Source organism: Schistocerca piceifrons, chromosome 3 (assembly GCF_021461385.2).
Source record: "Schistocerca piceifrons isolate TAMUIC-IGC-003096 chromosome 3, iqSchPice1.1, whole genome shotgun sequence".
NCBI lineage: Eukaryota > Metazoa > Arthropoda > Insecta > Orthoptera > Acrididae > Schistocerca > Schistocerca piceifrons.
Window position 1 is genome coordinate 777,897,823 of NC_060140.1, and position 24,769 is coordinate 777,922,591.

At 41.9% G+C, this 24,769-nt stretch overlaps 1 protein-coding gene across 2 annotated transcripts in view; it reads left to right on the plus strand.

Annotated features, from left to right (window-relative positions):
- LOC124789642 (sialin-like) overlaps nt 1–24,769 on the plus strand; it is a 135,249-nt gene that overhangs the window by 36,067 nt on the left and 74,413 nt on the right. For both annotated transcript variants that reach the window (XM_047257072.1, XM_047257073.1), the window contains exon 3: nt 5,718–5,951. In XM_047257072.1, coding sequence (XP_047113028.1) covers nt 5,718–5,951 — 234 coding nt within the window. The remainder of the gene's footprint in view (nt 1–5,717; nt 5,952–24,769) is intronic.

Genomic DNA, 24,769 nt, shown 5'->3' on the forward strand with positions numbered 1-24,769 from the left:
ATCACTCACCCAATTCACGACTGGTTGACAGTGTAACACGTGCGTCACTTGTCTCTCATAGCTTTTGTTATTAACTACCTTACAGATATCCTTGTAAATTTTCTGTCTCGATACTGAAAATCTGCCTCTTTGCGAATGAGTTGCTGTCACTGACGGAATGATGAAGTAAGATAGTGGCGCTATAGGAAAGTACCACACAAAAAATTTAATAAAATTTTATGTGACAAAAGGACGCGATGTTCTGCAAAATATAGGACAAATGAAACTTGCACTTGCAGCGTTCCTCTCTCAGCTGTCTTCAAGAGGAATACGGCTACATTTGAATTCAGCCGTTACTTCTTAACCGTTGAATGCAGGAGTAGACTCCTTACATAGGCTGGTTCAGGTGCCCCTGTCGATGTCGTGTTATACAATCCACAATGTTAAATCTGGTTTTCAAAAACTACGTGCGAGGCTTTCGTATTCTCTCGCTCGCTAAGCGTAAACTATTAGTCCTACAGAAGAAATAAGCAGGACATTTTTCTAGAAAATTTTATGTAATTAAAGTTTGTACTGGGATACATTTTCGCTGCACGCCACGGTTTTAGAGTTATTGAAGAAAAGCTTGCAAAACTGACCTTCAAATGCACCTCCAATCCCACGCTCACACTTCACCGCTCAGGATTGTTGTTCGTGGCACTCCCTCCTACCACTGTACCCAAATTTCCGACTGCATGAATTATTCCCGATATTCGGACTTCTTTCGTCTCTAGTGATTGGGCTATTACGCCACCAGTATGGGCGGTTAATTCGTTAAAACCATTAACATAAGCGTGCCCGTGAGGGTAACCGAAGAAAAACGATTTTTCGAAACATTACACTACAACTAACTGCGTTAAGAGTTCGATCCAAACCTAACCCTTACAAGTACAATAGTTTCGTAGTCAGAAGGCCTGGTGAGTATAACAATGTAACTGTTTAATTTATGCTGTTTCAATTTACAAAATTTTTAGGTGAAATTTATACAAACGTCAATTTTACATTTGTAAGTCTACATCTACATCTACATCTATACTCCGCGAGCCACCTTACGGTGTGTGGCGGAGGGTACTTATTGTACCACTATCTGATCCCCCCTTCCCTGTTCCATTCACGAATTGTGCGTGGGAAGAACGACTGCTTGTAAGTTTCCGTATTTGCTCTAATTTCTCGGATCTTTTCGTTGTGATCATTACGCGAGATATATGTGGGCGGTAGTAATATGTTGCCCATCTCTTCCCGGAATGTGCTCTCTCGTAATTTCGATAATAAACCTCTCCGTATTGCGTAACGCCTTTCTTGAAGTGTCCGCCACTGGAGCTTGTTCAGCATCTCCGTAACGCTCTCGCGCTGACTAAATGTCCCCATGACGAATCGCGCTGCTTTTCGCTGGATCATGTCTATCTCTTCTATTAATCCAACCTGGTAAGGGTCCCATACTGATGAGCAATACTCAAGAATCGGACGAACAAGCGTTTTGTAAGCTACTTCTTTCGTCGATGAGTCACATTTTCTTAGAATTCTTCCTATGAATCTCAACCTGGCGCCTGCTTTTCCCACTATTTGTTTTATGTGATCATTCCACTTCAGATCGCTCCGGATAGTAACTCCTAAGTATTTTACGGTCGTTACCGCTTCCAATGATTTACCACCTATGGCATAATCGTACTGGAATGGATTTCTGCCCCTATGTATGCGCATTATATTACATTTATCTACGTTTAGGGAAAGCTGCCAGCTGTCGCACCATGCATTAATCCTCTGCAGGTCCTCCTGGAGTACGTACGAGTCTTCTGATGTTGCTACTTTCTTGTAGACAACCGTGTCATCTGCAAATAGCCTCACGGAGCTACCGATGTTGTCAACTAAGTCATTTATGTATATTGTAAACAATAAAGGTCCTATCACGCTTCCCTGCGGTACTTCCGAAATTACCTCTACATCTGCAGGTTTTGAACCGTTAAGAATGACATGTTGTGTTCTTTCTTCTAGGAAATCCTGAATCCAATCACAAACCTGGTCCGATATTCCGTAAGCTCGTATTTTTTTCACTAAACGTAAGTGCGGAACCGTATCAAATGCCTTCCTGAAGTCCAGGAATACGGCATCAATCTGCTCGCCAGTGTCTACGGCACTGTGAATTTCTTGGGCAAATAGGGCGAGCTGAGTTTCACATGATCTCTGTTTGCGGAATCCATGTTGGTTATGATGAAGGAGATTTGTATTATCTAAGAACGTCACAATACGAGAACACAAAACATGTTCCATTATTCTACAACAGATTGACGTAAGCGAAATAGGCCTATAATTATTCGCATCTGATTTATGACCCTTCTTGAAAATGGGAACGACCTGCGCTTTCTTCCAGTCGCTAGGTACTTTACGTTCTTTCAGCGATCTACGATAAATTGCTGATAGAAAGGGGGCAAGTTCTTTAGCATAATCACTGTAGAATCTTAAGGGTATCTCGTCTGGTCCGGATGCTTTTCCGCTACTAAGTGATAGCAGTTGTTTTTCAATTCCGATATCGTTTATTTCAATATTTTCCATTTTGGCGTCCGTGCGACGGCTGAAGTCAGGGACCGTGTTACGATTTTCCGCAGTGAAACAGTTTCGGAACACTGAATTCAGTATTTCTGCCTTTCTTCGGTCGTCCTCTGTTTCGGTGCCATCGTGGTCAACGAGTGACTGAATAGGGGATTTAGATCCGCTTACCGATTTTACATATGACCAAAACTTTTTAGGGTTCTTGTTTAGATTGTTTGCCAATGTTTTATGTTCGAATTCGTTGAATGCTTCTCTCATTGCTCTACTTAGATTGTTTGCCAATGTTTTATGTTCGAATTCGTTGAATGCTTCTCTCATTGCTCTACGCTCTTTTTCGCTTCGTTCAGCTTTTCCTTATCAGCTATGATTCGACTACTCTTAAACCTATGATGAAGCTTTCTTTGTTTCCGTAGTACCTTTCGTACATGATTGTTGTACCACGGTGGATCTTTCCCCTCGCTTTGGACCTTAGTCGGTACGAACTTATCTAAGGCGTACTGGACGATGTTTCTGAATTTTTTCCATTTTTGTTCCACATCCTCTTCCTCAGAAATGAACGTTTGATGGTGGTCACTCAGATATTCTGCGATTTGTGCCCTATCACTCTTGTTAAGCAAATATATTTTCCTTCCTTTCTTGGCATTTCTTATTACACTTGTAGTCATTGATGCAACCACTGACTTATGATTACTGATACCCTCTTCTACATTCACGGAGTCGAAAAGTTCCGGTCTATTTGTTGCTATGAGGTCTAAAACGTTAGCTTCACGAGTTGGTTCTCTAACTATCTGCTCGAAGTAATTCTCGGACAAGGCAGTCAGGATAATGTCACAAGAGTCTCTGTCCCTGGCTCCAGTTCTGATTGTGTGACTATCCCATTCTATACCTGGTAGATTGAAGTCTCCCCCTATTACAATAGTATGATCACGAAACTTCTTCACGACGTTCTGCAGGTTCTCTCTGAGGCGCTCAACTACTACGGTTGCTGATGCAGGTGGTCTATAGAAGCATCCGACTATCATATCTGACCCACCTTTGATACTTAACTTAACCCAGATTATTTCACATTCGCATTCGCTAATAACTTCACTGGATATTATTGAATTTTTTACTGCTATAAATACTCCTCCACCATTGGCGTTTATCCTATCCTTGCGGTATATATTCCATTCTGTGTCTAGGATTTCGTTACTGTTCACTTCCAGTTTTAACCAACTTTCCGTTCCTAATACTATATGCGCACTATTTCCTTCAATAAGAGATACTAATTCAGGAACCTTGCCCTGGATACTCCTGCAGTTTACCAATATTACGTTAACTTTTCCTGTTTTTGGTCTCTGAGGACGGACGTTCTTTATCAACGATGATAATGTCCTCTCTGGTAAGCCGTCAGGTATTTTATCGTTTCGCCCAAGGGGGGTCCCTCTAAACTAAAAAACCACCGTGTGCACGCCACACTACTCTGCTACCCTAGTAGCTGCTTCCGGTGTGTAGTGCACGCCTGACCTGTCTAGGGGGGCCCTACAGTTCTCCACCCAATAACGGAGGTCGATGAATTTGCAACCATTATAGTCGCAGAGTCGTCTGAGCCTCTGGTTTAGACCCTCCACACGACTCCAAACCAGAGGACCGCGATCGACTCTGGGCACTATGCTGCAGATATTAAGCTCAGCTTGCACTCCGCGTGCGATGCTGGTTGTCTTCACCAAATCAGCCAGCCGCCGGAAGGAACCAAGGATGGCCTCAGAACCCAAGCGGCAGGCGTCATTCGTTCCGACATGTGCTACTATCTGCAGCCGGTCACACCCAGTGCGTTCAATAGCTGCCGGAAGGGCCTCCTCCACATTACGGACGAGACCCCCCGGCAAGCACACCGAGTGCACACTGGCATTCTTCCCCGACCTACCCGCTATTTTCCTGAGGGGCTCCATAACCCGCCTAACGTTGGAGCTCCCTATAACTAATAGGCCCGCCCTCTGTGACTGTCGGGACCTTGCCGGAGAATCGGCCACTGGCCCAACAGGCGAGGCATCCTGTGGTGGCTCGGAAACGATGTCTTCGACTAAGCCATTGGCATCACAAGGCCGATCAACGAAGACCAAAGAAAGGTTGAATGCTGGAAATAATTCGTGCAGTGGCAAATATTAGTACAGTGTTAGAAGGGAGTGCCATGAACAACATGATCGTGGGGGCTGAGTGTAGCCGGCCGGAGTGGCCGTGCGGTTCTAGGCGTTACAGTCTGGAACCGAGCGACCGCTACGGTCGCAGGTTCGAATCCTGCCTCGGGCATGGATGTGTGTGATGTCCTTAGGTTAGTTAGGTTTAATTGGTTCTAAGTTCTAGGCGACTGATGACCTCAGAAGTTAAGTCGCATAGTGCTCAGAGCCATTTGACTGAGTGTAAGAGTGGAGGTCCATTTGAAGGTCACTTCCGTTTGTCTTTCTTGAGCAACTGGAAAACTACGGTCTGTAGAAAAAACATTCCCCCGTAAAAAATTAACTAAATTAAATTTCTTACAAGAAGGTCCTGTTCATTTTTTTTCTATAGAACCAATAGCTTGCGCGTAGCGAGCGAGAGAATACGAAAATATCGCGCGTGGTTTTTGAACGCCAGATATAGAATTTCGGGTTGCATAAAACGACATCGATAGAGACAGCTGAATCACATGTATAACTTTGCCAACTCTTTTTTCATTTCTGTTGGCATAAACTGACTGTAGTAAGAAAATTTAACTACAACGCGATAGTCTGGTCCGTTTGAAAAAAATCACACAACACAACTCAGTTAAAAAGCCGTTTATATAAAACTATTACTCGGTTGATGGTTCTCGCTTGACTTACGATATTACAAAACATGTACAAAAAATAACTAAAATTTTCTTGGTACACGTAAGTCTCCTGTTGCAAATATATGGAATTCACAGAGAGCTGATGTGTGAAAAAATACCCATGTGTATGCCATCTTTATTGGAGATTACTTACGTAGATTTTACGTAAGTGATAGACCTTAGCCTAAGGATTAATTAAGTGATAGACCTTTGTCGTACAAGAAGTTAACAGAAGATATAGACATCGCTTAACATGATAATGTTCTGCTAGCATTTTCAAACACACAGATATTCGTTAATGTCTTACATCACTTATATTTTGCAGAACGGAGAGTTCGTGTGGGATAAACAGAAGCAAGGCGAGATTTTAGCCGCGTATTACTATGGCTATACGGTCGGACACATCCCCGGCGGCCTGCTTGCAGATCGTTTCGGCGGTAAGATTATCTTCGGCGTTGGCGTGCTGGTTTCATCAGCGCTCTCAATTCTGACACCGCTGTCTGCATGGGCTGGCGACTACGTATTGTTCACCAACAGGCTGGCACAGGGCCTCGCACAGGTATGTACCAAAGAACACGTAGACTACATTCCCTCTCATACCCTGACGGAAAAAAAATCTCAGCACCAATAAATAATTAGTGTACAGTAATGAAATGTCGGCAATATACAGGGTGCGTCAAAAAAATGTAGACGCACTTTGAAGCGTCATAGAAAATTTATTTCCCGTTCTACGATGTTAAATTTCTGGAAATGGGAAGCTTAAAGTCCAGTTGGAAAAATAAATGTACTTTGCAAATGTGATTAAGGTTCAAACTGGTGGCTTTCAGCATCAATACATTTCCGAGTACGAGTCACCACTGATGCCATACATTGTACCAAAGTGTCCAATGAGATTTCTGCGCACACCGCCTGAATCTCATTCCAAAGAGTGTCCAGGTTACGTGGTTTACGTTTGTACACCTCATCTCTTATTGTGCCCCATAAGAAGAAATCCAGCGGCGTGAGGTCTGGAGAGCGTGTAGGAAACTCGATTGGTCCCCTGCGTTCTATCCACTGGCCTGGCACATTGTGATCCAGGTATGCTCGTACGTCCCTATGATAGTGCGACGGGGCGCAATCTTGTTGGAAATAAAACTCATCATTACCGTATAATGGACGAATGGCAGGGAATATGGAGTCAACAAGCATTGTTAGGTACGTTTCTCCAGTAACAGTACCTTCAAAGCGGAAAGGCCCAATGAGTCCCCTTGCAGAGAAACCACACCACACATTTACACCAGGCAAATTCACAGCCTTTTCAACTGCAATGTGAGGATTATCTTCGGCCCAGTACACACAATTGTGCCTATTGATAGTTCCATTGAGTTTGAATTGGGCTCCATCTGACCAAATTGTGGTACCCATAAATCCCGGTTCACATCTCACCATCTCCTCAACCCATTCACAAAATTCTAACCTTCGATCTGGATCGTCGTCACTTAGCTGTTGCACCAGCCTTGGAACGTACACACGAGACTTGCTTGTCTTCAGAACGCGTAGCACACTACTAGCACTTGCATTACTCTCACCCGCCGCTTGCCTTGAAGATTTTTGAGGCGAACGCTGAAACAGTTCCAAGACCGCAGTTGTGGAATCATCACTTGTAGCTGTACAATGTCGCCCTAATCGACCTTTAAGCACTTCTCCACTGTGTTCGAACCGCAGCTACATTCTCAAACTTCCAGTACCACTTAATTATCTGCTTCCGCACTTCAGAGCTCAAACGCACGTCCGCCATGTTGCAGTCACTTCCTTGTCACTACTGCCACCTGTTGAAGAAACATAACATTACTTTCTCACAGATATTTAACCTTGTAGAACGGGAAATAAATTGTCTATGACAGTTCAACCTGTGTATACATTTTTTTGACACACCCTGTATTTGACTAGATAAGATATTTAACTGATTAACTTTGCAAGATCACAGTGTAACCTCCCCCTTACTAATCAGTCTACCGCGCTTGCGATATAAAATACGACCGTGGATCGCATGTATGCCTAATGGATTTTTACTAATTGGATAAGGCTGTCTTTCCCGAAGAAATAATACCGATAAGTAGGAGGAGAGTGCAGAACAGACACTTCTGATGGAAAAGTCTACTAAAAATAAAAAGTAATTAAACTGAACAGGGTTATAATTTGGAAAAATGAAAGTTATTTTGTGCATTCACTCACGAACAACACTGGACAGAAAAGGGGTACTACTGATCATGAATCCAAAAGTTACACTAACGAACGAAAAGGAAATCATTAACGGTCACCAGCCCACTAGGGTAATTTACATCCAAAATTATTAAACATTGAGGTGGCAACAGAAGGTTGTCACCTTTTTTGACACTAATTTTAAGTGAATATGTAATGATAAAAAAACTGAAAAGTCACTCTTACAAAATGTCATTAAATTTTGAAAAAAAAAGATCGAGTAATGATTTGAAAATATGCAATTAAACTGTATGTTAGTACTGAGCTTCGTTACGTGAACAATGACGTTCAGTGGCCTCAACGGAACGTCATCAAAGAAATTTAGATAAAAAGCAAGCATTTTTACGTTGCTTTTACTTATTTTGCAAATTGGATTTCAAATTATCTGAATAGCTGAGCCTTTTTTACTGACTTGAACAGAAATAAATAATAGAATACGTACCAAACCAGACAGCCATGTGCTCCAAGCTATATTTAAAATAAATAAAACTTCCGCACTCTTAAGTTGTGCATTCCTTTAGAATTGGTTTTTTTTCTGTGATTGATTCGCAAACTTGAAAAATGAAATTGCTTTACTTTAGTCATGTACTGAAGCCTCTGTTGTACAACAGTTAATTGAAAGTAGACTGAGGCTAAAATTCTTAAAAGAGATATTATTCATTAATAAACTGGCTGTAACTAGTCAATTTGTTTCTTATGACACTCGGTTAGCGTATAAGGGAAAAAAAGGGACAAGGACCCTGCTTGGTAACAATGTCTGAGGACAATGAGGACACAACCGCCCTGAGTTTAGCTGATTATTATTTAAATAAATTTTATCAATCAAATCACATGCAGTAGTGCTGCTGGGTTAGCCGTTCATACTTTCTACCACCGAACAGTCTTATTTCAGTGCTGTGCATACGACGAAATCGGAGTATGTAATGATAAAAAAACTGAAAAGTCACTCTTACAAAATGTGTCATTAAATTGTCATTAAAATGTGTCAAAATGTCATAAATGAGCCGATGACGAATCTGTGTTGCTGGAACTGCTGCTGTTGTTGAAGACGGTAGCATCTTGTGGAGCACGGCTAATTACAGGAACGGGCAATTGTAATTAATACAGCCTCTTCCACCCGTCCACTGTCCTTACTCCTGCTCCTAGATATCTGGCCGGCGCGCGTACATGATGCCACCGAAATGGTACACTATTGCGAGAGCGTTAACACTACGCTCTCCGCATGCTCCGCGCAGCAACTCCCCACCCAAAGATTTTACAACGCATAAGCACTGCTACAATCGTTGCTAGTCGATGCAAATAACAATTCTTTTGCCATTTCCCCAGAGCTTATTAGCTTCACAGTAAGACACAGATAAATACAATGAAATGTCAAGACTTCTACCTAAATTTACACATGCAGTGAAGTAATGGACTTACTTATTAAAAGAAAGCATTTAAAATACAAATATTTACACACAATTCAGCAAACAAAATTATATATCGGTAGCAGGTGCCATACATCCTGCATTTTCGGTGTTGCAACAGGTCAACGTAATTGCGAGAAAAGCCATTGCAAATGTGAAATGCTGGTACATTAATAGCCGGTGTAGCCGCCCGTTGCTAATGCACGCATGCAAACGTGCTGCATTGCGTCGTACAGTTGACGGATATCAGTTTGTGGGATGGAGTTCCATGCCTTCTGCTTGGTTGGTGAATACAGGGACGACTAACGCTGGACGTGGATGACGCTGGAGTTGTCGTCCAATGATGTCCCTTATGTGGTTGATTGGAGACAGATCTGATGGTCGACTAGAGCAAGGCAACATGTCGATTCCCTGTAGAACTCGTTGGGTTACAACAGCGTTATTCTGTAGGAAAACATCCCTTGGTATGCTGTTCACGATTGGCAGCACAACAGGTCGTATCACCAAACTGACGTACAAATTTGCAGTCAGGGTGAGTGGAATAACCACGAGAGACGGACAGATCAACTGCAGTCTACTTGAAACTGGACAGGCAAGGATCTTAAACCAGAACTGGATATTATGATGTTGATCAACGTTGGCTCCCCATAGTATTTATAAGGAATGGTGTACCACTTACACTCACGTAACGCGAGATAAGAGCAGCTGTCGTAAATAGATCCTAAACAAAAGAGACCAGAGAAGACTGTCATTCCCTGTCATTGACGATCATTTTCAGACCAGAGGGGGGATTGGAGGGAACTGCAAGCAATGGAAGTTTGTGTCGGTCATATCGCAAACGGCCATTGCTCACAGCGGTACCCAAACCTGCGTCAACACAGAAACTGGGCACTAGCTGGTTTGAGGCGTGCGGTGTGGCCGACCAATCGCAACTTTGGCCCTTTTCAAAAGAAGCAAGCTGTCCAGCGTACCGACTGCACAGTGAGGAGTTTCAACCGCAGTGTGTGGAGGCTGTAGCAGGGCGATGTTTTGGGGATGTTTTTCGTACTAACAGCAGAATGGTCAGGCTTGTCATGTCGAAACATGTATTGATTTTCTTACCAGAGTTATCTGTGAAAAAGCTCCGCACACAAGATTGTACCTGCTGACATGAGCTGGAAGTCACCCACAAAAAAACACGGAAACGGCGTTTTTCTTGCTCGGCGCTTGCAGCGAAGACTGGCCACCTCTGGAATTCGCGACTCGTGAAATGTTGGTGTGATGAGCGATTCGCTCATGGTCGGGAAGTGCGGCCGTCTTACAGCAGCATTCACTGAAGACGAATATCGCTGCAAGGTTTTGTTAAAAAGAGGAAATTAATATTCGATTCTTTGGGATGCAGCATCTTCTACTTTCTGGTACGTATTTCGGAATATATCGTTCTGATGCTAGTTCGAATTGTGATAAATATTCTGTACAACTACATCTATACTCCACAGACCACTTTACGCTGAACATTCAATCTCCCCTCACAGTTGATGACGAACCCTGTAAATATTTGCTACTTGCTGTGGAGATATACAACATATGCCAAATGAAGCCAACAACAGAAAACACGCGTGAAGACTATGTGATGTGCGAAATGGTAGTTGCAGACGAGCATGTAAATAGAGAAACGACTGAAACACTTGATATTGCAGACTGCGAATCCAGAAATGGCAAAGAAACTGAAGAAAGTAGTACTCATGAAGACTTTTCGAGTGATAGTGCCACGTATAAAAACAATTATCTCCCAAAGCAACACCAGCAACTAAAATTACTTTATCGGGCAAAAAAACGCGGTGTTGTAGTTATTGAACGACAGTGACAAGAAACTCCTACGCGTCAGTACTGTTCAAAATAAATATCGCTCTGCCCGCTCTGAACGTGAATTGTATCGATGGGAAAAGGAAGTCGCTGGACGACGTAAGAGTCGACTGGAAGTTGCGCGACCTTTTTGAGCTATTTGCCAAAGGCAGACAAATGTGATTTCGGATCAGCGATACAACTAATACGTGAGTGGGCGTTAGATATTGCCAACGCGATAGACGCTAAGAATTTACAGTTTCTGAAAGTTGGGTTAGTAGCTTCAAAAGATCACATAAAATTATAGCAAGAAAAATAATAATCGAGAAACAGGTCGGAAAATGTGGTGATTCACAACGAAATATTGGAAGCTTTCATTACGAATGAAAAGCATAAGACCACTAGTTTTAGTGGATCTTACGTTTACAGTGCAGATCAGGCGTTTTCAAAACTAAACGCGTGTTAAGGCAATACTGTCATTAAAAGGGGAAAAACACTCACAGGCCACTGCGCAATGTAAGACTGCATTCACACATTCACAAACTTTAATGCTCGTAATTAGTCTTGATGGTTCATTGCTGCCTAAACTATATATATGTCTTCAAGAATCAATGAGATGTTTTGGACCACACGTCAAATCAACATTGTTCTACGCAGTAATCTTATGATAGACGCATTGAAGTCGAGATACAGGACATGAGATATGAAAACGTTACAGATTTCATGCGTCATGCCTTTCTTCCGTTCTGCGTGGACTAATCACTGCTTCTTCTAGATTTGTGGTCAGGCCATAAAAGCTGTGGTTCATTAAAAGCTATATTTCGAGATCACCCTGACAAAGAAGTCGAGGTACTCCAGATTCCACCCGACACGACAGGCGCAATTCAACCGTTAGACAGAGAATTTTTCCGTCAGTGGGAGACATTTTACAGAAAGCTCACAGAGAAAGTATTATGTGCGGACGTCGCAATGTGTTGAAGGTTACAGCTTGTGAAATGAATGTATGAACAACATTTCGTACCATCCGCCTATGACAATAGAAGTGAGACTTACATATAAGAAACGGTTAATAATGCCTTCTCGAGTTGTAAATAGAAATTGCTTCTTTACTTACTTCGCAACAGATAAACCAACAAATAGAGAGCACAACACAATAGCAGCAACATAATGGTTACTATAGTGCTGTACACTATATTATTATTATTATTATTATTATTATTATTATTATTATTATTATTAGTGGTAGTGCCAGACACAAAGCATTGGCAGGCTGAAGTTTTTCCAATTTTTACCAGTTCAGAAGTAAGGAGCCCAGCAATCAAGTGATTTACAAGCAGAAGGCAGAGTATAGTACATGAAATTTAATTCGATTGATTTTAAATGGGGGTGCAGGGAGCGGATGAAGAGAGAGTTGCTAGAGAGGGGAGTCGTGCGGATGAGGTAGGTTTCGTATAAAGTAAGTATCTATCCTCAACTCTGGCGATTAGCTTCCTCTCCTGAGAAGGAGTTGTACGTAGCACTCAGGTTAAAAAAGTTCGTTAGAAATAAGCAGTATCAGCCGTCCCACTGACTCATTAGGTAGTGATTTAATGAAACATCTACAAAAGCTAAATATTTATCGTTCGTCTTCAAAAATAAAAGTGTTCAAAGTAAATTCTTTTCTACGATTGGGCGCTAATGGTGATGATGGTGATGGGAGGGCAGGGGTTCGGGAGGGCAGGGATTCTTGTTAATATCTGATTGCACTCGTTGATAATGGTCTCATTGTTCGACAGGTTCATTACGAGTATGGTGTGGGAATTCCCGTTTTCCAAGATGACAACAGCTGTGTTCACGCGTACGTTCCTGCATAGACGAACGGACAGACACGCTATCACATTTCGTCCGGCCATCTAAATTACCCGATATTAGACCCTTAGAAAATTTCTAGGACTATTTGGAACAGCAGGTGAAAAAGCGACGATCAACAGCCCCGCAGTTTGGTAGTTCTACAGTGTCTAATCATCAATGAGGGGCTTCAGCTAGATACGGCATACTCAAGGTCACTTCCTCTCCGAACTGAGACCTCTATCGGAGCTAGAGGCGGTTAAGCACGGTGTCTTCGGAGAGCGACTGCAGCCGTCGGCGCACGGGACGATTTAGTTAACCTTGACGGGGCTCTGCGAGTTTTGTGAAGTCACTTCCTGCTGTTTGTTATTGTTGAGCCATTTCGTCAAGTAAAACACAAAATAAGAACCAGTAGGAAGCAAGCACGCTCCCAGGGTCACAAGCAAGACGGGACACTGTATTTGTCGTGTTTTGTAGACGCCCATATTGCGGGGGTTTTATGTTATACGTTACACCCCGTCAATATTAAGCTGTTTTTAAGCACCATAACTTTGAAAGTCTCGTGAACGAATCATTTTTGGCACGATCTGTTGTAATAAAATGACGAGAAAGTAATTGAAGTAATTCCTATAATATTTGATGTTACGTAAATGTGTGTTCTCTGCCAGGATTGAGATTGTTCGAATTGGTGAACTTTTATAGGCTGATGTCCTTCTTGATTGAACATGTATCTTTCATTTTGGTCTTACTGCACGTTCACGGATACTGAAGTTTATATTTATGTATACCGCAACAGACAGACCAACATAACTAGCGTTTGGTCAAGAAAGAAATGTGCGTTTTACTAGAGCTAGTACAGAAAATCTACGGTATCCATTTTCATGAACATCCTGTATGGTTTGCGACACAAATAAAGCCGACAACTGCCGTTACAGAGCGCCGACAGCGAAAAATCACAACCAGCTCGTGGCGTGTACCGGCGCGGCGTCTCGTGAGGTGACCTAGCCCGTTTGCGTGCGTGTCAACGTTAGCTGCCTCGCCCCGTGTGCCGACGACTTTAGTTCGTGTCCGGTGTCTTGAATATTTTCGAATGCAGTACTGATAACAAGGAAACATATTAACTGTTCATCAGGTTACCTTTCATTCGGAAATAGGTTGCACTCAGCGACTGTTACATTGACTTGTAAATTATAGATGGCTCAAATGGCTCTGAGCACTATGCGACTTTACTTCTGAGGTCGCCTAGAACTTAGAACTAATTAAACCTAACTAACCTAAGGACATCACACACATCCATGCCCGAGGCAGGATTCGAACCTGCGACGGTAGCGGTCGCGCGGTTCCAGACTGTAGCGCCTAGAACCGCACGGCCACTCCGGCCGACGTAAATTATAGATTGCAGCAGTCAGTCGTCCTTTTTAAATTTTGTTATGCGGATCTAGATTTCGGCTAGAAGCTAGCGATTCTCAATGCTAAGAATACAAGAAGTACATAGTCAGATGATGTCATAAAAAGTTAAAAGTAATGGCTTAACTCATATGGTTTGTACGAGGGCTATCCACAAAGTACATAACGTTTTGGAATTAAAAATAAATAAAGTATTGGAAATTTTTTAAATTATATACAGATGAAAGCCACACTTAAATACTACTTTTCTACATAGTTGCCATTTAAATTAAGGCACTTACCGTAGCGATGGACGAACTTGGAAATTCCTTCGTCGTAAAATTCGGCCGCCTGCGCCTTCAACCACGTGGTTACCTCTTCTTGAAGCTGCGCGTCGTCAGCAAAACGCTGCAGAGCCAACCACTTCTTCATTGCTGGGAATAAGTGGAAGTCGCTCGGTGCCAGGTCGGGACTGTACGGCGGATGAGGAAACAACTCCCACTTAAAAGATTCGAGGCTTCACGAGTGGCATTTGCCGTGTGGTCCGGGCGTTGTCGTGAATCAGCCAGATCTTTGAGCCCAACTTTCCCCTGCGCTTGTTTTGTATTGCTCTTCTGAGGTTGTACAGAGTTTGACAATACCTTTGAGAGTTTGTTGTAGTGCCTCTTTCCAGGAAATCCACAAAACTCACACCTTTTCTGTCCCAAAAGACAGTCATTACGTGGTTGAAGGCGCAGGCGGCCGAATTTTACGACGAAGGAATTTCCAAGCTCGTCCATCGCTACGATAAGTGCCTTAATTTAAATGGCAACTATGTAGAAAAGTAGTATTTAATTGTGGCTTTCATCTGTGTATAATAAAAAAAAATTCCCAAAACTTTATTTATTCTTAATTCCAAAACGTAATGTACTTTGTGGATAGCCCTCTTATATTACATACCACTATTATTGTCTTTCGAAGTATGTAAGTCCTTGTTGATCGGGCTTCACCCACAGTTCATTGGGTACCACTGTATGCGGAAGGCAGGCTGTATGGAGAACACATCGGTTGGTTACATGGCGCCATCTACACGAACTACGTATATAAAATTCAAGGGAAGTAAACGACATCAAATTTGCATGAGAATTACATAAAATGAAACATAAGTAAAATTCTGTACACTGTAGTCCGCCGTATTTCATATTTGCCGGCAAGTAATAAAATTTCCATGTTCACTCCTTGTGAGTCCGTTATTGTTATTAAAAAATCTAAATTACGTCAGATGGGTAAAACTTTATAATTTTTTTAAAAATTTACAGGACGCAAGAAGACACATGCTGTATACAACTATTATTTGATATGGCTTAAATATTTCTTAAATATTTTTAACTCATATTTACTAAATAGTTCATAGATGGCGCCAAATGTCAGTCAGATGCATGGTTGGCGCAATTTGGTTATTCCGCTATACATATAGAGGAGACTAACCTCATTATCCCTGTAAACCGATTTTACTTGTAAATGCAAAACAACCAATATACTGAATTGCTGTTAATAATACTGATTATACATCTGAGCTAACGTATCATGGAAGAAGTTATATTCGTTCAGAAGTATAATCATCGTACTCGCACAGTATTATGCAAATATGAAATAAATCGGACTACAATGTAAAGATTTTTACTTATGTTTCATTTTATGCAATTCTCATGCAAATTTGAAGTGGTTTACTTCCCTTGAGTCTTATATACGTAGTTCATATAGATGACGCCATGTAGCCAACCGATGTGTTTTCCATACAGCCTGCCTTCCGCAAACAGTAGTATTCAATGAACTCTGGGAGAAGCCCGATCAACAGGAGCTTACATACTTTGAGCGAAAATAATAGTGGTATGTAATATACAAACCATGTGAGTTAAGCCATTATTTGTAACTTTTTATGACATCATCTGACTATGTTCTTCTTGTATTCTTAGCATTAAGAATGACTAGTTTCTAGCCGAAATCTATATCTGCATAATAAAATTTAAAAAGGACGACTGATTGGTGCAATCTATAATTTACAAATATTAACTGTTTCCACCAGTGTGAATATCGAATTTTGAAGGCTTGATTGTATGTAGGGAATTGAGAAAGGAAATTAGTTGCAGTACGGATACGAGGTGGACCACTGTGTTCGACTGAAATGACGCAGCAGCTGTAAACTTAACTCCAGTGTTGAAGAACGCGGGATAGTACGATTCTTGTAGGAAGAACGTCTAAAATGCACACAGATTCAGCGTGAAAATCTGGTGGTACATGGTCAAATGCAATGTTGCGTTCAGTCCTAGTGATATGGTGGCAACAATGTGACAAAGGCCGCTGAGACGTGGGCGACGCTGATTGGGAAGGAAGGCCTTAGACAGCGACCACAAACGGCAAAGCCCAGGTAACCTTTCGGCAGGCTGAAAAAACATCTCTTGATAAGAGTTACTTGCCCTCTTATAATTCTCAACGGTTCGTTGGTGGTATGATGCTTTAAGAACAATAACATTTTTACTTTTTATTAAATTTTGTCGTCACTTACATTTTCGCTGATGAAGGCTGGCTGGCAGAAGCCTTTTTAGAAATAATTCAAAAACCAAGATCGCTTACATATTGTTTACTGGATAACCGGTTTTAACACACTAAAGGTGCCACACTGAAGAGTGTTGAAACCGATTATCCCGTAAACAGTATTTAAGCGATCTTGGCTTTTAAATTATTTCTACAACAGTGTGAACGCCCCACTACGCGCTGTGTGTTCACTGCAAAAAAGAAGTCTTTTTACGGATTGAGATTTAATTTTTACAGCTATAAAATAATGATATTGAATGGTCTGATGTTAGTTATGTGATATTTCAAACATAGCTGCACAACAGCAACTGTTTCGCGAAATAAAATTATAAACAACCGACCAGTTGCAATGGATAAAGAAATTCTTTACCTAGGTTTCGACAAATACAAATTTGTCTTCTTCAGAAGGTAACCTAAGGGCAATGAACATCATAGCTTACATTATAAAAGTATGAAACTTATAAGCCAAGAATAAATTTTAAGACAAATTAGAGAACTCTTGCATTACAGAAGTGTGATAACGACGACTGGTACTTACAATTTTACATTAGTAAGGAATAATGTACCATCGCCGTTTTTACAATTGTCGGCATACATCCATGTGTCAAAAATAAAATATTGCCCTACAATTAGGGTTTATCACGTTAATATAAAATAGCTCATGGATCTTGCAGAGCTCACAAGCTACAGAGTGTAATCGGCGAGCGTAGTCACTCTGAAAACAGGGCAGGTGGCGCTCGTGCCGAGAAACATGTGCCAATTGGCGTACAAAGGCAACGTGTATATTATCAGTATTAATAATGTCCTTAGGTAGAGTAACAATAAAAAAAAGGAAGGAAATTAAAACTCCCGTTATAACAGTATGGGAGCATTGGTACAAACAATGTAGTTATACATAAAAAAAAGGCAGGTGGCGCATATGCCGAGAAACTTACGCCCAGTGGCATATACAGCCAAAATACAAAAAATTACATTACTGCCGGGTGAAGCCCACAAACGGTATACAGGTCAGAACTTTAAAACTGACAATAATGGCTCAAGTCAAGAAAGAATTACGAACACTGGTAAACGATCCTGTTAATACACATTCACAGGGAAAACCAAAATTTTAGAGCCAGGCAAAATCACATAAGGGCTGATGTAGCAAACATACATCGTGACAAAACTACCATTACATAAGGGGTAGTGAGCTTAAAGCTCACTAACTGAAGGTGCATCATAGCTTCCTGAGGAAATAAAAAAATAAGGTTACCAACATTAATGTTATACCGTAAACAGTACGGGTTTAAAGCCTTCGAAAACTTGTCTACAAGCAAGGTTCAACTGGTCGTTCAGTATATTACCGTCCTTGAGCCCAAGATGTTTGAAAATTTGTAACTCTTCCTACAGATCTAATCTACGCCCTTTGTCTTCTCTGCGTAGGATAACAGTGTCTTCTAAATGTTTTGGCGTATGACTGGCTATCAGGAGGTGTTCCGCAAAAGTAGAATTGTGTATATTCGCTCCTATTTTACCTAATAGGTGTTCTTTATATCTTGTTCTCACAGCTCTGCCTGTTTGACCAATATAATATGAAGGACAGTTGTTACGGGTTAGTTTGTAAACCCCTGACTTGGAAAACCAATAGCCGGCGATCTCTACTGAATGTACAAGATTTCTCTTTAAACTGTTATCTGTAGAGAAGGAGACGTTACAGTTATATTTTTTCATTAGAAGACGTTTTATCCTAGATGATATATGGCCCAAGAAAGGAATAGAAATAAATTTTTTAGCTTCTTTGCTCAGTGGAGAGGTTGTTGCTCAAAGTTGAACAGTTTTGGGAAGTTTTCTTACTGAACATGTAATCAATCATATTGTGATTGTACCCATTATTAACCACAATCGCTTTGATGACATTCAATTCTTTTTGTTGATCGGCAGGTGATAAAGGAGTAGTTACCATACGGTGAATGGCAGAATGGAAAAACGCCAGTTTATGAGCTTTTGGATGAGTTGAGTCAGCAGGGATGACATTATCTGAATACTTTTCCTTACGGAAAATGTTGAAATTGAAGGAACTATTCTGTATACAAATTGTTAAATCAAGAAAGTTAAGTACACCTTTTTCATTCTGAAGTTCTTTTGTGAAGGAAATTTTTTCATGTAACCATTGAAAGTATTGAAGAGAAACTCTAACTCATGATCAGTACCGTCAAATGCAATGATAATGTCGTCAACATAACGTGCATAATAACGGATTTTGTGGCGTATTTCTGAACTTGAATTGAAGAACGTTATTTCCAGAGCGTTGATGAAAACATCTGCCAAAATACCAGCGAAGGGACTACCCATTGCTAAACCATGTGGTTGTATATACATTTTCCCATTGAACGTGAAGTAATTGTATTTCAAAACGACTTTAAACAAACTAATCAGTTCTGCAATCTGAATTTCACTTAGTATAACTACATTATTTGTACCAATGCTCCCATACTGTTATAACGGGAGTTTTAATTTCCTTCCTTTTTTTTATTGTTACTCTACCTAAGGACGTTATTAATACTGATAATTTACACGTTGCCTTTGTACGCCAATTGGCACATGTTTCTCGGCACGAGCGCCACCTGCCCTGTTTTCAGAGTGACTACGCTCGCCGATTACACTCAGTAGCTTGTGAGCTCTGCAAGATCCATGAACTATTTTATATTAACATGACAAACCCTAATTGTAGGGCTATATTTTATTTTTGACACATGTATCTATGCCGACAATTGTAAAAACGGCGATGGTACATCATTCCTTACTAATGTAAAATTGTAAGTACCAGTCGTCGTTATCATACTTCTGTAATGCAAGAGTTCTCTAATTTGTCTTAAAATTTATTCTTGGCTTATAAGTTTCATACTTTTCTAATGCAATCATCATAGGCCGCACCACTCGCTCCTTTCGCCTCCATGATTTCTACCTCGCCCTTTATGGTCGTCCCATCCAGCTCACCCCCACCCTGAAATACCTTGGCCTCACCCTCAACTGACACCTCACCTGGACCCCTCATCTCCAGACCATCCAACAGACAGCCCATTCCCGCCTCCGCCTTCTGAAACTCCTGTCTGGCCAGACATGGGGATTGCATCCTTCTACCATTCCCCACACCTACAAAGCCCTCATCCGTCCTATCCTCTGTTATGCCAGCGTTGCCTGGATCTCCGCCCCCACCCGCTTTTACAAGGCCCTGCAAATCCTTGAACGCCATGCGCTCCGCCTTGCCTTCTGTATCCACCTTCCTTCCTCCACACGGCCCCTGTTCCTCCAACATCTCCGCATCGTTTACATTGTCCACAGGCTTGATCCCCCCCCACCCTCTGGTTTCCTCCTTCCTCTCCACCCCCCGCCTGTTGCCGCGCCTCTATCGCTGTATCCCTCCCTCTCTCCACCTCCACACCATCCATCTCCTTCATCAGGGCAATTTCCAACGCCTCCCCCCCCCGGACGATGAACTTCGCTGTGACATCTACCCTTCCTTCCAACTATAACCTGGCCTTGTTCCCCCTCCCCTCCCCAGGGCCCCCTTTATTCCTCTTCCCTCCTTCTCCCAGAGCGGATTTCCCTCCTTCCCCCCCCCCCCCCCCCCCCTGAGACCCTGCACCCCATACTTGCCTCTTTCCTTCCCACATCCCTCCCTACCTGGCCCTCCACAGCGCGCCCCCCGCTCATCTCCCCCATCTCTTCCCCTCCCTCCCTTCTTCGAGTCTCCCTCATCTCCTTGCACCTGGCAGATCCTCTGTTTTGATCATCGTCAGTGTGCCACATCAGTGTTATGTTTAGTGCTGTGTCTCCTGTGTGTCAAGAGGTTTGATTTTAATTGTGTAATGCCTTGAGGTTTGCCGTCAGTGTTTGTTATGTGCTACGCCATCCGTCGATACCTTTTATGCTCCGGTCATACTGTGCCTTGTGTTCTTTTAATTGTCGCAGTGTGTGGCTTTTTGTGTGTGCTACTTTTAAACAGTTTTAACAGTTTTTTATCTCCTTTTTACAGTCACCCCGTTCTTTGTCTATTGCCTTCCATGATGTTCCCCCTTTTTTATATCTATGTTCACCATATTTTCTCCTTTGTTCTTTTTAAATGTCTTCTATTGTTTGTTCTATGTCTTTCAGCTGAAGAGCAGCGCATATGCTGCTGCCAGCCCACCCCGATGGGGAATTGAAATACAATAAAGAAAAAAAAATTCTAATGTAAGCTATGATGTTCATTGCCATTAGGTTACCTTCTGAAGAAGACAAATTTGTATTTGTCGAAACCTAGGTAAAGAATTTCTTTATCCATTGCAACTGGTGGGCTGTTTATAATTTTATTAGTTATGTGAGTTCTTTTTGTTCGATAGAGATGGTTCGGTTTAGGTGCGATTGGGATTTCTTTGGAAAACATTTATTCACCTGTACTTTTTAGTTTTCTAGCTGCTGCTCCCAAAACCTTTTATATCTTCTTTATTTGTGGTTTCTTTATATTCCTCCCTTCCTCCAATGACGTTACCATCTTAACTGCTCTGCCTTTTCGTTTTCTTTTTACTTCCAATTTGCTTCTATTTTGCAGTTTTCTTATTTATTGTATTCCTGGGCGTAGCATAGATTTTAGATATTCAGAAGCATCTTCTGCTGAAACGTTTTGCGAGGTCTGTTCAAAATATTCCGGAGGATTCGTAATTCCCCGCCAATAGTGTGTTGGAGTGAAATGCGGTTGGCATCCCTGCACACCCCTGTGTTTAATGTGTAACTGCCGGAAGTTTCATTGTTGTATGTTTGTTTCGTTATTGCTCAGTGCTGTATCGAGTAGAACGTTGTGTCACACAGTGTGCGAATTTCAAGATGGTAGAGTTAGAGGACCAACGCGTCTGCATTAAATTTTGCGTGAAACTCAAAAGGCTTTTCAGAGACGCAACAAATGATGCAGGAAGCCTACGCTGATGAGTGCTTAAGACGTACTCGGTGTTACGAATGATTCACGCGGTTTAAAAATGGCCGGACGGAAGTTAAAGATGACCCTCGCTCAGGACGCCCTTTGATGTCTACTGATGTCGCTCATCTCAGAAAAGTCAGCGAAACTGAGCGTCACAATCGAAACTGATTGTCCGAGAGATTGGAGAAAACTGTAACGTTTTAGTTGGACCATGTCATGATACCCTGACGCTGCGTCTTGGAGTGCATCGTGTCGCCTCCAAGTTCATCCCGCGGCTCATGAGTCAACACTAGAAAGACCTTCGCCTCGCCATCTGTGAAGAGCTTTTGAATCTCGTAAATGAGAACGAGATGTTCCTTACGAGAATCATTATGGTAATGAGACGTGGGTCTGCATCTATGATGTTGAGACCAAGCTTCAGTCTTCACAATGGGCCGGGAAAGGTTCTCCAAGACCAAACAAAAGTTCTTAAGGAAAAGTCGCATGTCAAAACGATGCTGATAGTTTTCTTTGACTTTGAAAGATTAGTTCATACTGAATTTCTTGCCACAGGTGCAAACTGTTAATCTACGGCATTATCGGGACGTGTTGCGACGCCTGCGAGAAAATTTGAGGGGGGAAAGGCCTGAAATGTGGCGAGACAATTCGTGACTCTTGCATCACGATAACGCACCCGCGCATTCATCCCTGTTGGTGAGTCACTATTGCACAGAAAAACGGAATCACTGTGCTGCTTCATCCTCTGTACTATCCAAACCTGATCCTGGGGACTTTTTTTTATTTCCGGAGTAGAAAGCCCCGTTGAAGAGACAAAAATTTTGCAAACACAGACGAAATAAAAGAGAATTCGCTAATGCCACTTCGAGCGGTCCAGCAAGAGGCGTACCAAGACTGGCTTCCGGAAGTGGAAACGGTGTTAGGAGCAGTTCATCAGTTGTGCAGGAGAGTATTTCAGAGACCATGCACAATAAGTAAACGGTAAGCGTAGAAAAATTTTGTGGACAAAATTCCGGAATTTTTTGAACAGACCTCATATCTTCCTTATTCTTCCTTCCTTTTTATTCTTCTTCCTTTCTCCAAGAACGTTACCATTGTGACCGTTCTGCCTGTTTGGCTTTCCTCTTATTTCGAATTTGCTTCCATTTTGCAATTTGCTTACTTAATTGCTCTCCTGAGCATAGCATAGATTTTAGACGTTCAGACGTTTCCACTATATTACTGAAAAAGATTAATGTTGCTGTTAAAGTTTTTTGAGGACTGGTGTTTGGCTTGGAGCTGTGGATATAATCAGGGAAGAAAATGGGCATGCATTCAAGCTTTGATTGCAATTTCAGTCTCTAGAAGCGCAAAAACGATCGCAAGTCGCACGCACAATTCTGCTGCACATGGCAGGAACAGAAAGAACTATTTGGCCACACGACACCGACCCCAGCAAATAGTTCGAATAACGGCCGCCAGGTCGCGGCAGCGACTGAGCGCGGACAGCGGCAAAGAGACGCTAACTTGCTTCTTTCCGACTTTGACTCGGAGTGTGACTTCTAAGTGAACGTTTGTCATTCACTTTTACTGTTCTGTTTTTATAACTTTTGCTGAATTTAAACGCAAGATAAGCCCCTAATTCTTAACTGTGCACCTTTAAATGACAGGTAATCTTGAAGTGCATGTCATTCGGTATGCGTTAGTTACATAATACCTTCAAATCCGTCAGTTATTATGCTCCACAAAAGTTGTTAACCAGAAACGTTCGTAAAGCTAAGAAAACTTTCAACTACAGAGTTGATAGGTCAGATGGGAAATGTAAAATTGTATTCAGTGCAGAACAAAAGAGATGGTAGCGTATCTGACGGCAAAGTAGAATAGATTTCTTAGCCCAACGATGAAACAGCTCACTTTCAGATCATTGGCCTGTCAGTCACAGAATGAAATGACTAACAGATTTGACAAAGAAACTTATTTAGCTGGGCAGACTGGGTGATAGGATTTATTAGCAAGCGTCCTATTGTCTGTTCGTAAGCGAAGGAAAAAAAAATCTGACAGATGAGCGATGGGATTCAGTAAAGTAGCAGTAACTCGGTATTAAGCATATGGGAACTCCGCAACTACAAAGAATAATCGCTGGAGATTGACGGAGACCACGTCCGTGATCATTGACAGTCAGTTGCGCCATAGGGTGGTGGGCTTTCAAGTTCCGCTAAGTACGTCAGGAGTCCATTACACATAGGAGGCGGCTACACGGGTAGCGGGGGTTGTGTGGCATGGACTGAGCAGTCTTTTTTAGGTTATAAGGCCTCGGGGAAACACAGAAAGGGCTTCAGTCTCAAACGGTGCAGGTCGAGCACAGGAACAACGTAGATCTAGGAACCATCGGTATAGCAGTTGTAAATTGTCGCAGGTGTTTTAGGAAAGTATCAGAGCTCCAAGCGCTAATAGAAAGCACTGCCGCTCGAATCATTATAGGCACTGAAAGGTGGCTAAAACCGGAGGTAAGTTTAACCAAAGTTTTTGCAAAGCACCTAAAGGTGTTCAGAAGGGATAGGCTAAGTACAGTTGGCGATGGCGTGTTTGTTGCTGTTAGAAGTAGTTTATCTTGTAGCGAAATTGAAGTAGATATTTGCTGTCAGTTAGTATGATTAGAGGTCACCGGCACAGGAACAAAATAATACCGAGTACCCAAGTCATGATGCAATTGCTGAATGGTTCAAAGAAAACTTGAATCTAATTTCAAACACATAATCGACTCATACAATTATAGTTGGTGGCGACTTCAAATTTACCCTCGATATCCGTTATATATGCTTAAATCCGGAGGTACATGTAAAACATCATCCCACTCGAATAGTAATCGGTTGCGACAACACACTTGACCTCTTAGCAACAAATAATCATGAGCAGATAACGAGCATAAAAACGGGTACAGGGATTAGTGAACACAGGGCTGTCGTAGCAAAACTGAACACCGTAACTCTCAAATCCACCAAAAATAAACGAAAAATGTATCTATTCAAAAAAAGCGGATAAAGAATCGCTTGACGTCTTTCTGAGAGAGTCTCCACTCCTTCCAAGTTAACAATGTAAGAGTACACCAGATAAGGCTTCAATTCAAAGAAATAGTATCGAAAGCAATTGAGAGATTTACACCAAATAAATTAACAAACGATGGAGCTGATCCCTCATGGTACATAAAAC